The sequence below is a fragment of the Typopeltis vanoorti genome, chromosome 17 (assembly GCF_054136105.1).
Source record: "Typopeltis vanoorti isolate ZY-2024b chromosome 17, IOZ_Tvanoo_1.0, whole genome shotgun sequence".
Classification (NCBI taxonomy): domain Eukaryota; kingdom Metazoa; phylum Arthropoda; class Arachnida; order Uropygi; family Thelyphonidae; genus Typopeltis; species Typopeltis vanoorti.
In genome coordinates, this window is record NC_143565.1 from 56,226,814 (window position 1) to 56,242,968 (window position 16,155).

General features: G+C 35.4%; 1 protein-coding gene across 1 annotated transcript in view; it reads right to left on the reverse strand.

The window, feature by feature from the left end:
* The window catches only part of LOC150097410 (uncharacterized), a 299,012-nt gene that overhangs the window by 202,839 nt on the left and 80,018 nt on the right, over nt 1-16,155 (reverse strand). The window contains exon 4 of the mRNA XM_090407040.1: nt 11,643-11,694. Within this exon, the coding sequence (XP_090263166.1) occupies nt 11,643-11,694 (52 nt within the window). The remainder of the gene's footprint in view (nt 1-11,642; nt 11,695-16,155) is intronic.

Sequence of the window (16,155 nt, forward strand, 5' to 3'; positions counted from 1 at the left end):
GAATTCACAATGCTTTTCCATCAGGATTTTTAACATAAAACCTGGGCGAACACATGATACATACAACTGGTAGATATATATTAGCAAAGTGAGCATTCATTATTTGAGCAACCTCATCAAGCTTCTTACACAAGTCCACCCAGCATACAAAATACATCAACAAAATTTTAAGAAAATTGAATATCATCATCATCATCAAATTCCTGACATTTACCCTCAAGGGGTGTACAGGATATGATAGTACAACATGAAAAATTTACATCATTACTAACTTCCTACCTACAATTTTCTGCCAAATTAGTCTGTTACCTGTCAAAGCTACAACACTGTCAGATCTTATATTTATATATCTATCTTCTAAGGCACTTTGTACTGTATCAATCCACCTATATCTTGATCTTCCTCTTGGTCTTTTTCCTGCCAACCTGGCAGAGAACACTTGCTTGGCTAATCTTTCCTCACCCATTCTGTTTAAGTGACCATACCACCTGAGATTAGCTCTGCTAATGCATTCCTGGATGCTGACAATGTCAAGTTCTTTCCTAATATCCTTGTTTTTAATATGATATTGCCATTGATGCCATCTGCTCATGTCCCTAATCTTTCTCAGGACTTCATATCTGTGGTCTCTAGTCTTTGGTCAAGTGTTTTACTTCTGACCCAACTCTCAGATCCATAAGTCAAAATTGGTTTCAACACTGTCTTGTATACAGCTAATTTAGTGTTTTGACTAATTTCTCTCTTATTCCATATAAATTTATTCAGTTGACTTCCTACCATACCAGGTTTGTTGATTCTGTTGTCTATTTCCATATATAATTTACCATCTTCACTAAAAATCGTGCCTAAGTAGCTGAAATGGTTTATTTGTTGTATAGGTTCTCCATTCATAATGCAACTGATATTTTCAATGCTTTTTCATTATCTTTGTCTTGTTATTGCTGACCTTCATACCTATCTATCACAACAGTTATTCAATTTAGTCGGGGAATCTTGCAGACTTGTAGCGGATTTATTTAGAAGTATAACATCATCCGCATAAAGCAAGGAGCTGACATTAACATCTCCAATTCTGATATCAGGTTTAATATCACTTTCCTTCATAATGTAATCCATATAGATAATGAATAACAGAGGTGATAATGTACATCCCTGTCTGACACCAGATTTAACATTAAACCATTTCCCTGTACTTCCTTCAATTCTAGCTGCTGACTTACAACTCAAATAAAGACTAAGTATTGCTTGATATAATGTCCCAATGACACCATACAACTGTAGTGTTTTGAATAGCTTCTCTCTCTTGGCACTTTATTATATGCTTTTTCCAGATCTACAAAACTTAAATATAGATCTTTGTTATATTCCCATGACTTTTCAACTATTTGTAGTAAAGTGAATATCTGATCTTGACAGCCTTTATTGGCCGGAATCCAGCTTGTTCCTCATTAAGCTTCTCTTTCACAATCCTTCTCAACCGTTTCTTAAGTATACTGGCAAAAATCGTAGAGAAATACTTCTGTAATTCTCACAATCAGTTTTATTTCTCTGTTTATATATGGGTACTATGAGAGCGCTACTCCTATCATCTGGAATTCATCCTTCTGTCCAGGTCCTCTGAACTATGCAGTGTAGCCACTGTAAAACTTTTATACCTCCATACTTGAGCATTTCTGGTCTAATATGATCTACACCAGCTGCCTCTCCACATTTCAGGCTTTCGGTGGCTTTTTCTACTTCAAGCATGATATATATTCCTGATTGCATACCTAGTCAGTGTTTTTTATCACTCTGCTCTCATCACTGCTAGTTCCATTTAGCTATTTTTCGAAGTAATTACTCCATACTTCAAGGATATCTTTTTCTCCAGTTCTCATATCACCTTTATCATCTCTAATTCCTTTTACAGCACTCCATTTCTGAGCTTCTTCAATAACCTTCAGAACATCTTGCCACATTGTTGATATTTATTTTCTATGTTCTTACCAAAGTCTTCCCATGACTTTTGTTTAGCTAGTTTTACACAGTGTTTAGCTTTCTTACATTTGTCTCTGTACTCCCTAAGAGCACGAGCTGACTTATTTGCCAGGAACTTTTGATATGCTTTCTTCTTTTCCTTCACTGCCTCTTTAACTTCCTGTGTCCACCAGAGTTCTGATTTTTCTTTCCTTGCAGACAACCTCACCACATGCCTCTCTGGCAGAATCAATCAATGTTTCCTTCAGAGCTTGCCACCGAATCTCCAAGATTTGATTCCTGTTCTCAAACTTTTTCATTTTTTCTTGAATAATGTTTGTATATTTTAGTCTACAGTTCCCATCTGAGAGCTGCTCAACTTTTAATTGTTTTAAAACTTTCTTACATGTTCTTCTTTTCAGTATGAAATTTAATTTTATCCTGCTTATGACTAAATGGTGATCACTTCCAATTTCAAATCCTCTGTACACTCTAGTGTCCTACACCAGAGAGAAAACATCATTATCAACAATAACATAGTTAGAGACTTTTCTTATTGCTCTTCTCTCCATGTGAATTTGTGCATTTTTATGTTGAAACATGGTGTTAGTAATAACCAGTCCATGTTCTGTGCAGAAATCCAACAAGCATTTGCCATTATTATTATTGGCTTTGCTCTTTTCTCCAAATTTTCCGAAGATATTTTTGTATGTCTGACAATCATTTCCTACTCTGATATTTAGATCGCCAACAAGGACCAACTTTTCATTTTTCATTGTGTCAGTTGCTTTTTCAAAAGCCTCCAAAAATTCCTCCACTTCTACCTTAGTAGAACCTTCTGTGGGACCATAGACACAAATAAGTCTCGTTGTCCAGTTTCCTATTATAAAATTTGCCCACATTACTTGAAATTGGCTGCCATTCAAAAAGATTAGCCTTGTATTTAGTGTTGATACTATTGCTACTACTTTTTTTCTTTGATTGTCATTGCCTGAATATAACATTTTGTGTTTATTGCTCAGAAACACCTCACCAGTTTTTGTCTTTTTTGTTTCAGTCACCCCTATTATGTCAATCTGGTACTTATCTAATTCATTAGCTAGCTTCATTTCTTTGCCATTCAGGCTTCTTGTGTTGATATTACCAATCTTCAATTCTGGTGATATTGAGTCGAGGTGTGTTTTACGATTTGTTCCAGTAGCTGACTTTTCGCTGTTCTCCCTGGCAAAAACAACGGGGGCCTTGTTTAACCGGGCAATGCCCCAACTGGCATGAAATTCTATCATGTTGTACCATCATTTAATATTGTGGTTTAAGTCAATAAGAATACAATTTGGTCGGCTAAATCTCAAAGTGACAGCCCATCCTCGTTCATTCAATATCCAGGTAGATACCTAACAGGGTGCACCACGAGAAGGTGATAACTGGACATTAGGTATGAAGCCCTGGTCGGTTCTCCACATTCCTTTAAAGGTTATGTGGAGGTTTCCTCTCAGTTATACAGCTTTGACCCTTAATCACCCCAAAAATTGAATAAGAAGGTTAAATACAACAACAAAAAAGTTAAACTTGAAATAATCAGAGAGAGAAGACCCATTGTTTATATGCTCCTTTCTTGTCTTTGATTATTGCTTAAATATTCTCATCCTAGTTTCTTATTCCCCCCTCTCCTTTTCCATTTATTTTCTGTTCCAAGACATTCTACTGCGGCACTTATTAATATAATATGGTTTTTAATCATTCCATTATATTTCTATATCATCAATTTATATCATTGGCCTAGTTTTTCACTCATTCTTTGCAAACCGAAGAAACTAATGCTTCTATCATTCAAGAGTTGAACTCTGAAAGATTGTCGTGGATTTCTCTTCACACTGATTTGATTGATCTTAAACCATCTTGGGGGTATTCTCAATTGTCCCTGTAATAGACAATGATCTGATTCTATTTCTGCACTTCTGAATACTGCTATCCAGTATCATGTTAGCTGTTTTTCTGTTAGTTATTATATAGTCAATTTTATTTTTTTGGTTTCTTGTTTCCTAAATGAATGTATGGTGATTGTTATGCTTAAAAAAAGTGCTAGTTTGCATGTGACTTCACCATTTGTTTCTATATTTGTACCAAGTGGAATGTTCCCTACTCTGGAATTGAAATCTCCCATTAATAATAAACAGTGATTGTTATCTTCTTCTCTTCTTTCCTCTAAGGCACAGAACCAATAATATTCAGGAAGCCGTGATTTATTGGTAATCTTAGTTCTAGAATTCTTTTGCTCCAATATTATAATATAGAAACAAAGAAACACCAAAATAATCAATGATATTTCTTTTTATTAGTTTTATTAAGATCTTGGTATATTTTCGACATTCCAAGTAGCAACATTCCAAATATTCTTGTTTATTTTTATTATTTTTCCTTTCCTTATGCATCCTGAGACTTTGGAGTAGGGAAAAAAAAAAAAAAATTCAGCTGGGTTGGTTACATCCAAACTTGCCTTAAGTCTCCTTTCTCTTGTTCCTATCTGACCAAGCTTCCACTTGGTTGCTGAGATTTCAGGTTCAACATGTGGAGGTGAGAGAGGAGAGGATAAGTGATTGATCCTGCTTGAGAGGATCATATATTGTGCATTCATACTGAATCCACCATAACTGTCATTTCTTATTTTAAAGGATTTTTTGAGATCAAATCCTCATAACAGATCAACAACTTTCATTTCAAATCTAATCTGAGTGAAAAGATCATAATATAACATTTTATTTACTTACTTTTTATTTGCATCATAATATTATAAAATTTTCTTTCTTTATTAATTATATGAAGAGCCAAAGGCTTCAATTCTACCTACTCACTGATGAGACCTCAATAAAGGTTGAAACCGGTCTGAGTAGTGACCTTCTCTCAGTGGCAATTCTCATAGTAGGGTAATGTAAGTTCTGTTTGATACAAACTTGGTATTTCTAGGTCTACCTACTCACTGATGAGACCTCAATAAAGGTTGAAACTAGTCTGGGTAGTGAACTTCTCTCACTCATAATGTAAAACAGTAATACAGCTCCCAGGAGCTGGGTTTCACATTATGGGGAAATATCAAGAATAGTGATTGGAGCTTGCTCCACCCTTACCATGAGTTGCCTCAGTGTTGCACTCCCTAAAGGGTCAGTTGTAACAATATCCAGGTATTTGCTTATGCTTGAACTCGCCGAACTTTATATATTTACTATATTCGGCATGAAACTTTTTGAGTTTCTTATTCGGCTATGAAACAATATGGGATGTAATATCCCTTAACTTAAATAAATTTCTTTCTTTATTTTATTTTACATACCTCATTCATGAAAGGTTATAAACCTATTACATCATACATTAGTATACTATGAATAGGCAAAGGTTAGACAATCCATAAATCTTACTTTAGAAATCAAACATGGATTATATATATAAATCCTCCCCCCCCCCCCCCAAGCAACTTCACGTTTCCAACAAGCAGGGTTGTGGTCTTGCACCAGGTGATAAATTTATCCAGTACATAAAGATAATTGCAAATATCCATAGAGCAGTGGATGGATTAGAATTCAAAACCTGTTGGTTGGAGAGTGGAGATGCTACCCAGTCAGCTAACAAGGCCAGTAATTTATATTGGAGTCTAAGTACATTGAATGGAATATAATAATAATAAAGATTTTATAACCATCTAACTTTGCCTTCATTGCCAACTGAATATAATTTTTATATCAATACAAACTAAACAGTTAATTAATCATAACAATTCCTTTTAATTTTATAGCTAATCTGGTTCCTTAACACGATCGCTGCCACGCACCTCAGGTATAATTTGTTCCCGCATGCCAAACGCTTTCACGTCTTCAAAGTCACTATGTTGAAGAATTTTGTTTCATACGCCAACTACGAGTAATCTCGTAGCCAGCTTATCAGACAGAATTTTGTTTCATATGCCAACTATGAGTAATCTCGTATCGCCCCCGACCTATATATTACATGCGCTGACGACTGTGTTTATTGCATCTAGTCTCTAAAAACCTTCAGTTTCGCCATGACCAGTAAAAGAAAACTTACTGATAAAGAATTAGAAGCATACGCTAATTAGAAGCTTACGCTAATTAGCGTAAGCTTCTAATTCAGATGAATTCATTAAATTCAGCGATGATGAATTTAATGAATTCATCATCGCAAATGGAAGGATAAGAGGGAAGTTATTTCCATTTCAAATATGCACAAATTTGAAATGGTTGAAGCAAAAAATCGGAATGGTAAAATTCAATTAAAACCAAATATCGTTAGGGACTATAATTTGGGTATGTCAGGCATCGATCTTTCTGATCAAATGCTTTCTTACTATTCCGCCTTACGAAAGACAATTAGATGGTCAAAGAAATTGGCAATAGCATTTTTGATATATACATTCAAAATGCGCATAAATTGTATAATATAATTATTGGAACCGCAATGCGCAATGACTGTGTTAAAATTTAGAGATTAATTTATCTCAGTTTTTGTTGGAATGGATGAGCTTACAGCATCACAGAATATCAGTAGGATTCGGGATCTTCGTTATTTGGAAATTTTACCACATATAGAAAAAAAAAAATCGCCCGACAAAACCATGACGAGTATGTACACGAAACACGTTATTATTGTCCTGTTTGCCAGGAAAAAACACCATTGTGCGTGGAAAATTGTTTTAAAGTGTATCATTCGTAATTTGAATAAATTGGTTTTTATTTTATTGATTTCATTATTATTTTTATTAGTTTTAATTTGATTTACAAACTACGGGTTAACTCGTGCTTGGCATAGGAGGTCAGTAATCGACATATGAGTATATTCGTAGTTGGCTTCTGAGGCACATATATAATATACTATATTTTAGCTGAAATTATTTCGCTTCTACCAAGCCCCCAGATGTGCTCTCTGCTTTATTCACAAGCGAAGGGTTCAAATTAAGGTACTTATACTAAGAGTTAACTCATGCTTGGTATAGGAGGTTGGTAATCGACATACAAGTATATTTGTAGTTGGCTTGTGAGGGTCATATACCAACTACGAGTATACTCGTAGTTGGCAGCGAACGTGTTAACAGTATAGTGATTTTGTATATGAACTTCTGTTTGTTGATGTGCTCTACAATACTAAAATTATGAAATTTGACTTTATCAGCCAGATCAGAAAAGTGAGACTAAGAGCCGACTTCCTGGTGCTATAATGCAAGGCAAAACAAGACAAAGAAGTGCCCCCAGTCAAAGGTTTTAACATTACCACTTATTTAGTTATGAAGCACTGTGTCCTCTGGATGAAAAGATCAGACTTTTCTGGTACATACCTATATGATGTTTATTTTTACAAGGTACTCTTTATTCCATTTATAATCTTTTTAGTAGCCTCCAAAACATTTTGTTACTTTCGATTGTTGTATCCTCTAAATTATTCCAAAAGTCTTGCTACAACTTTTGTTTAGTTACTTTTACACACAACTTCATACATCTCTCTCTCTCTCTCTCTGTACGTTCTTGAAAGACATATGATTCTGGTTCTGAGGGCACTTAATCATCAATTCCTGGTATGCATTGTAAGGAGTGCACAGATACTACATGATTAAACTTTAAAAGCTCTAGCCTTCTTGGCTACTTTAGTTATGAGGGCAAACAGATGGATCATATATATGTGTTTAGTTTGCTGTAAGTCAACCCCCCCCCCCACAAACACACAGGCAAATACCTACATGCCACTTTACACACCACCATCCTGTCTAGAAACTTGGAATTTTCAAAAACCTTAGCTTCCAGGGCAGAGCAAATTTTGTCCTCAGAACCAGCAATGCACCGAACAACAGATTTTACTCACATCATTCCAACAAAATGACACAAAAAAAAAAAAAAAAAAACATTCAACAAACCACTTAATCCCCCCCTCCCAACAACAACAACCAGACTATACATATACATCTTTACCTTACATCAAAGGTGCAACAGATAAACTGCTCTCTCTTGAAACAATGCAGAATTGAACAGTATAGAAAACTCTAAACAAAGTATCTACTGTCCTGAAACAAATCAAGGACTGCTAGGACCCTCTCTCCTTCTCAGGTTCCTACAGCATTCCCTGTTGGTGTGGAACTCAATATTTCAAACAGACAGGATAAGACTGCCTTGGTCAGGAAAAAAAAAAGATTACTTCACAAATACCAGTTTAAATCAGAGAGAGACTGTTCCTAGAAGTGACACAAGTTCTACAGAAGCTGGTCAACTGTAACAGAACTGATGGTATGATCTTACATAGATTTAGGGGCTCCACCCTATCTGTCTATCCATCAGCATGGATAGCAGGAATTACCATAAACTGCTTCAACATAGGTATAAGTTAACATAGTTTTGAAAAATTAAAGACAGAAACTTAAACTTACATGAAATAAATTTATACTTGTAAAATTTTTGCCTATGCATCATAGGCATCTTCAGTACAATAATAACAATGGAATACAAATAAATTACAATAAAATAATTTATCTGAAAAAGTGCCACTACAGCATCAGGACAACAGATAGTAAATTCCCAATTATTAAAAATTATAATGAGATAATAATCAGGAATTTGCATATTGATGTAATAATAATAATAATAATAATAATATTTCTCATAAAAAGTGATAACCAAAGGACATCAGATCTGTTTAAGTTTAGTCAGTGTAGAAAGGCCTCACAGCTCTCCTTATATAACTGCCCTATAAGGAATATACTTTTTATGTAAAAGTTTAGTTTTCTTCCAAAAGACTCTCTATTTAGTCGAGATATAATAAGTAGACTTCTTACAGAGCAGTTATATATGGAGAGCTATGAGACCTTTCTACATCAAATGAACTTAAACAGATCTGATAGCTTCAGTTATCCCCTTTATGGGAAATATTATTATATAAATTTTATGCACCTGCCTGATTATTATCTTATTGTATTTTTTATTTATTTATTTTTTTAATAATTGGGAATTTACTGATTATCTACTGTCCTAATGAAGCAAATACAACTCAGAGAATAATTGCAATGTTGAAGCAAATCATGACATGTAAGGATAAAGAAATCATTTTGCCTCTTTATAAGGCCTTGATTATGAGGACAGATTACAATATGTGGATTACAGAATCTGGTTAACAGGAGAAAGAGGGGTGATAATATGATACAGGTCTATAAACTTCTGAATGGGTGTTAGAGGATATCATCTGATGAAAATTTTTGTTATATGGAAGATAGGGAGAGAACATAGGGGCATCCATGGAAATTAAGTTTGTTTGCACTCAAGAAAGGGATAAGAGCTAGGTTTTTCCTCTCACTGAGCAGTGAATGACTGAGTGAGTGTAATAGTTTGCCTTTAGGGGGTAGTGAGTGCATCTAGTGTGAATGATTTTAAGAGAAGGCATGACAGCTAGTTTGAGTGATGTATAGTCTCTCTCTCACTCTCAATGAGTCCTTGACTCCCTGGAGATCCCAGATAATAATATATTTTCAAACCTAGTGAAAAAAATTGCTCAGTTAATCTGTTTTGTAAACCATGACTGTTAATGATGCATGTAGGTGAGAGATCTGTTTATAGATAACAGATTTCATTACAGACAAATCGGATATAAAAATTGAAGATAACGTGTGTTGAGGCTTAAGCGCTGTGAGGACATCATGTTGCAGGTTTAATGGAACATTTTCAGCACTAGGAAAGGATTAAAAACTAATTTTAATGCTTCCAATATTTTCCCTCAGTCACTGAGACATCTTCAGGGATTACAAATAACTCTTATAACCCACACTCAAATACAATACAATACTAAGTGAAACACATGGGTGACTCTAAAATCCTATCTAGGTAGTGCATCCTCTATGGGCATTTGTAGGTGGCTTAGGATGTAAAGTGGGATCTCTGATAATTAATGTTTCCCAAATTTTGGGAAGTTTTACGCACCCATATTTATTTAAATTCGGTTAATTTCTGAGTGCCACTGCAGATTCTAAAAACAGTCATTCTTTTTTGAATTTACTATAGTGGAGCATAGTGGTTTTTCTCCAGGTGATCCTGTGGGTTGTATCCATAACATGGTCTTCAAGGCCAGATTGATCATAGTCATGATTGCAGATGTATGACTTGGGTTCTTCTAAATGGATAGTTGCTGATCTACCTGTCTGTCCAAAGTAAGCCAGCTTGCAGGAACAGGGCACTTTATATACTCCAGGCACTAAGAAAGGAGGGAGCTGACCTTTGGTAGAACAGACAAGGGTAGCAAGTTTACAGTATAGCTTAAAAGCTGTGTGGAGGTTGTACTTTTTTTTAGGACCTGGCTATTTTTCTGATGTGCTTTGGATGTAGGGTTTTGGTGATGGCATTTCTGAAATCCTTCTAAAGAGATGGCCGGGGAATGGGGAGGAAGTGGTTATTTTTTTTTAATTCTGTGATTGGAAAGGAAGGTATTGTGTATGTGGTTGAGTTTGGTTGAAAGGGAAGTTCCACTGGCAATACAAGTACAAAGAGTAAAAATCCAATTAGATGGGAATTTTTGTATTTACTGCATACCAATTGGTTCTTATTGCTAGAGATTCAGAGAAACACAAATATAATTATTTATATCCATTTGGTGCTTTGTCGAAGATACTACACTGTAATTGGTTTGGGTTTATGATAACAAGTGATTTGTTTGGGAATGTGATAACAAAACTAGTTCTAGAAGAGAGCAACTCTTTACATGTTCTTTACTGCTTTTACTTCAAATAATATACCTCAATCTATAACTGAGTTTGAACATAATTCAAGTAAAAGAAAAATGAAATGTTTGTGCAGTATACAGAAGCAGGAAAATCAAAATTTCCTTTCTTCTTTATTTGCCTTATACCATGATTAGATAACCACTTTAGTTTATCAACTCATATGAGATTAAATGTTAATAAATTATGCTTCGTTCATTGAACAATAAAACTTATTCTGACAGGGGTTAATCTTAAACTACTATTATAACTATTAACCTAAGAAAACTCAAGGGAAAAAAATTATTGCTTTCCTTCAAGATTTCTGCCATAACTAATTGCAGATCTTCTTCTTCTTCCCTTCACGTATTAGGCCTAATGGCCTGTTACGGAATTAACCTTAGCCCTTCTAAGCCATCCCCGTCCCGAGGATAAGGTGGCTAGCCCTATACCTCCTGGTGTGTCCTATGTCTGTAGATGCATGTGCTCACGGGGCCAGTTTGCGGAAGGTAAAACCCTGCAGTCCACGCCCAAGACCGGCTAACTTGGCTATGTCTGAGAAAGATCCTTATGCTCCTCACATCAGCGACAAAAATTAAACCCAGGACGCTCCTTTCCCAGGCGTCCTGGGTTTATCAGTTGCGAAGCACATAGCCACTCAGCTAACCACACTGATAAATAATTTATGCAGATAAATGCATAAAAAAAAAAGTATAATAAATTATGCTTTGTTCATTAAACAATAGGACTTATTCTGAAAGGGGTTAATCTTAAACTACTATTATAACTATTAACCTAAGAAAACTCAGGGGGAAAAATTATTGCTTTCCTTCAAGTTTTCTGACATAACTAATTGCAGATAAATGCATAAAGTAAAATTTCTTATGGAATGATAGTAATTTAATTTCTTGACAAACATATTTTTGTTGTAAAAGAATTTTAGCATACTTACTAGATGAGGTTGTGAGACAAGCCTCCTCCAAGTTTTACAAACTTGAGATGCCCTAAAATGATAAGAAATGAAACCATACTCAAAAAGAGTGCAGATCAATTAAATTATGTTTTTTTTTAGTTTTTTTTCTACACATTCTAAAATAATTATATGACAATTACAAGTACATATCATCAAATTCTCCAAAAACGGTAGAGTAGAAGAAAAAATATACCCAAGAAAACCAAGAAGGAAATGGATAGTAAACATCAAGCATATAAGTGGTCTGAATTCTTATAGAAATTTAAATAACTTGGCTGCAGATAGACTGAAACTTTCATTCATGAGAGCCTCCTGCCATTGGCAGATGGGGAGAAAGATTATGAGAAAAAAACTTTATAAAATATTGTATTTTACCACAATATGATAAGTATCTCTTCTCCTAATACACAAACGTCATTATGCAGTAAATATGCTTCATAGTTGTGTAAATTTAATCCTATTTAATGTATATGCAGTTTATTAAAAAATATAAAATTTATTTGTTTATTTTTTTATTTTGTTACAACAAATAAACCAATCAATGTTTAGAAAGCATACTGTATCAAGTCGAAGAGAATAAGATGTTACTAAACTTACTTTTGAAATGTGGAAGATTCTCCATCCAGGAGCATTCCAAAGAACAGAGGTAACAAGGATGAATAGCATAATGAGAAGCTAAACACGTTCATTGCCAATCACGTGATATCGCATGGACGTCGCTATCAGGTAAAAAAAATTTGGCCACCACACGAAATTCCAATTTTCAACTTGGCAATGAACATGTTAAATGAAAATCGATGTTGACTGATTTTCAATCTGAAAAAATTTTGGTCATAGTGGGGCAGAATAAGAGAAGTTTGAATGAACAATTGAATAGTGACTGGAACTATTTGCAGAGGAGGCATAATGGCAGTTAAGAAGAAGGGGTATATGTGGAACTACAAGGCAGGTGATTACAATATACTTTAGAGTCAGCTTGAAGCAGTACCATTGCACAAAGATCTGCAACAGAAGGATCTTCACAGTGCATGGGGGATAGTCAAAGGATATGTGGAGGAAGTAATATCCCACTGTATAACCCAAGGTCAGGAGAATACGGTAGAAGTTAGATGGATAAGTAGTATCATTAAGTCATGAGCTGCAAACAAAGAAAATGTGGTTGAGGGTATACAAGGAGAAAGGTGACCAGCTAAATCATGAACAGACAAGAATCAGGCAAGAAAGGGAACAGCATGGTAAGGAAGGCAAAATCAGATTATGAGAAGAAATTAGCTGAACAGGTGAATGTAAGTCTGTGGTAGAAAATTACAGAACAATTAGCGTCTCAGGAGTGGTGATAAAAAGTACTGGCAAAGTTGGTCAAACATAGAATACAGGAATATGTGGATAAGAATATGATACTGTATGAGGGATATCATGGCTTGGTGAATGGTTCTTTATGACTTAGTAATCTACTAACTTTATAATAGAGTGACAACTCAGTTGGATAATGGGAATGACTATACTATGATACTGCTGGATTTTGCAAACACATCTGACAGGATACCACATGGAACTCTATTACACAAACTGCAAGAAATGAGGATGGATATGGAACTGGTGATATAAATAAAAGGGTGGCTGATAGACGGATACCAAAATGTATACTAGTCACCTACCTTCTCCTAGAAGGCAGGTGACTAGTGGCAGGTTGCAGGGTTCTGTGCTTGGACCACTGCTGTTTATGAAATTTCATGCTGGCTGTGGCATTACTAAGTTTAACAAAGACCCCATTATTTTTGTTAGAGAACCAGGATGAACAGTGGAAAGTCAGCTACTGGAACAAACCCTAACTCAACATCATTCTTGTAGAAAGGCTTATACGTTGGTTGCACATGATTACTAAATAACTTAAGGAATTCACAACGTATACTGGAATATAAATTAAAATAAACTTTAATATATACTTGCTATATTTCGGCAACTTCACGTTGTTATCTTCATGGGAACATAAGATTAAGACACGTGCACGCAGGCACTAAAAACAGCAAATGAGGTCGAAGCGAGGAAACTACTGTTTTTCCTAAAGTCCCGATGGTACCCCCTAGTGGGCTATATTAGGTATTCTTGGCTGTTGCGCTGAAGTTCTCAAGGAAAAAATTACCAAACTCCTGAATCAACATGACCTGACCTCTTGTTATAGACCAAATATAGAAAATTGGCATCCCTTATCCGCTCCACTAAAGACCAACCACTTCCCCTAGACCTACCTGGTGTATACCAGGTCCCTTGCAGCTGTAAGCTGTCCTAATGAGGTCTAAGCGAGGAAACTACTGTTTTTTCTTAAGTCCTGATGGTCCCCCCCCCCAACGGGCTATATTAGGTATTCTTGGCCTTTGGGCCGAAGTTCTCAAGATGTACATCTCCTAAATTTGGTGCAGTCTTATGCATCCAAATTTGTTGAGGTTTGGCATGTTTCTTAGGGCTGAGGCTGATTCTATGAATAGTCTTTCAAATTTATACTTGCTGCAGTGTATTACTGTGGCTTTCTTCCACCATATTCTGTGCGCGTATCAGAGCCATGGTCGCCAAACAGGCAGGACAGCAAATATCAGAATTTCGGAACACAAGAACTACATCCGGTTTCACCAGTACAGCCACTCTGGGCTTGCAGACCATACCTCTGGATACACGCCACAGAATACGGTGGAAGAAAGCTACAGTAATACACTGCAGCAAGTATAAATTTGAAAGACTATTCATAGAATCAGCCTCAGCCCTAAGAAACATGCCAAACCTCAACAAATTTGGATGCATGAGACTGCCCCAAATTTAGGAGACGTATATCTTGAGAACTTCAGCCCAACAGCCAAGAATACCTAATATAGCCCGCTAGGGGGCACCATCGGGACTTTAGGAAAAACAGTAGTTTCCTCGCTTAGACCTCATTTGCTGTTTTAAGTGCCTACATGCATGTGTCTTAATCTTATGTTCCCATGAAGATGGCAACGTGACATTGCCGAAATATAGGAAGTATATATTAAAGTTTATTTTAATTTATATTCCAGCATATGTTGTGAATTCCTTAAGTTATTTAGTAATCATAACTCAACATCAGCAGAGATCAAGACTGGCACCACCAACATAAGGGGCATCAATGGGAAAGAAATATAACTAGCAGAAGAATTGGATAAGTAACAGATCAACATAATAGGTGTTATTGAAACAAAAACAGATGAGATCTTTCAAGCAACAAATACAAGATGTTATATTCAGGAAATAACAATCAGGAAAAAGAAGGAGTAACTGTAATATTAAACACTAAATATGAAGATAATCTTCTTGAATGGCAGGCAGTATCAAGCAGAGTGATGTGAGCTAATATCAGAATGGGGAACTGAACGATGAGACATTTGTGCTTATGGTCCCACAGAAGGTTCTACTAATAAAGAAGTGGAGGAATTTTTTTAAGGATTAGAAAAGGCAGCTGACACAAAGAAAAAGGAAAAGTTGGTCCTTGTTGGAGATCTAAACAGCAGAGTAGGAAATGATTAACAAACATATAAAAATGTTTTGGGAATTGGAGAAAAGAGCAAAGCTAATAAAAATGGCAAGTACCTGCTAGATTTCTGTTCAAGACATGGACTAGTTATTACTAACACCATGTTTCAACATAAAATTATGCACAAATTCACATGGAGAGAAGCAGCAAGGAATAAGAAAGTCTCATTGACTATGTTATTGTTGACAGTGATGTTTTAACACTGGTTCAGGCACAAGAGTATACACAAGATTTGAAATAGGAATGGTTCACCAATTAGCATTGAGCAGGATAAAACTGAACTTCATACTGACAAGAAGGGTGTGAAAGAAAGTTTTGAAATGAATCAAACTTGAATAGTCATTAGATGTCAACTATAGACTCAAATACACAAATATTATTCAATTGAGAGTCTGAAAACAAGAAACAGGCCCTGATTGATTCACCAGAAGCATATGGCGAGGTAATGTACAAGGATAAAAAAAATCAGAACTCCATGGTGGACTCAGGAAGTTAAAGAGGCAGTCAAGGAAAAGAAGAAAGCATATTGAAAGTTTCTGGGAATTAAGTCTGCTTGTGCTCTTACAGAATGCAGAGAAAAAGAAAGCAAAGCATTATGTAATGGAAGACTCTGATAACAACACAGAAAATAAATATCCGAAAGGTGGTAAAATATTCTGGTGGCTATCAAAAAAGCTCAGAAATGGAGGAAAGAGTATTGTAAAAAGGAATTAGAGATGATAAAAGGACATGAAAACTGAAGATATTCTTGATGTCTGTAGTAGTTACTTTGAAAGACTGATAAATGAAACAAGCAGTGAAAGGAAATTCACTGCTTGTTTCATTTATTTTGAAAGCATAGTGGTAGAAAACACCCAACAAGAATGCCATCTGGAATATATATATATATATATATATATATCTGTACTGTACAGTAGAAAAAGCTATCACAAACCTGAAATGTGGAAAGGC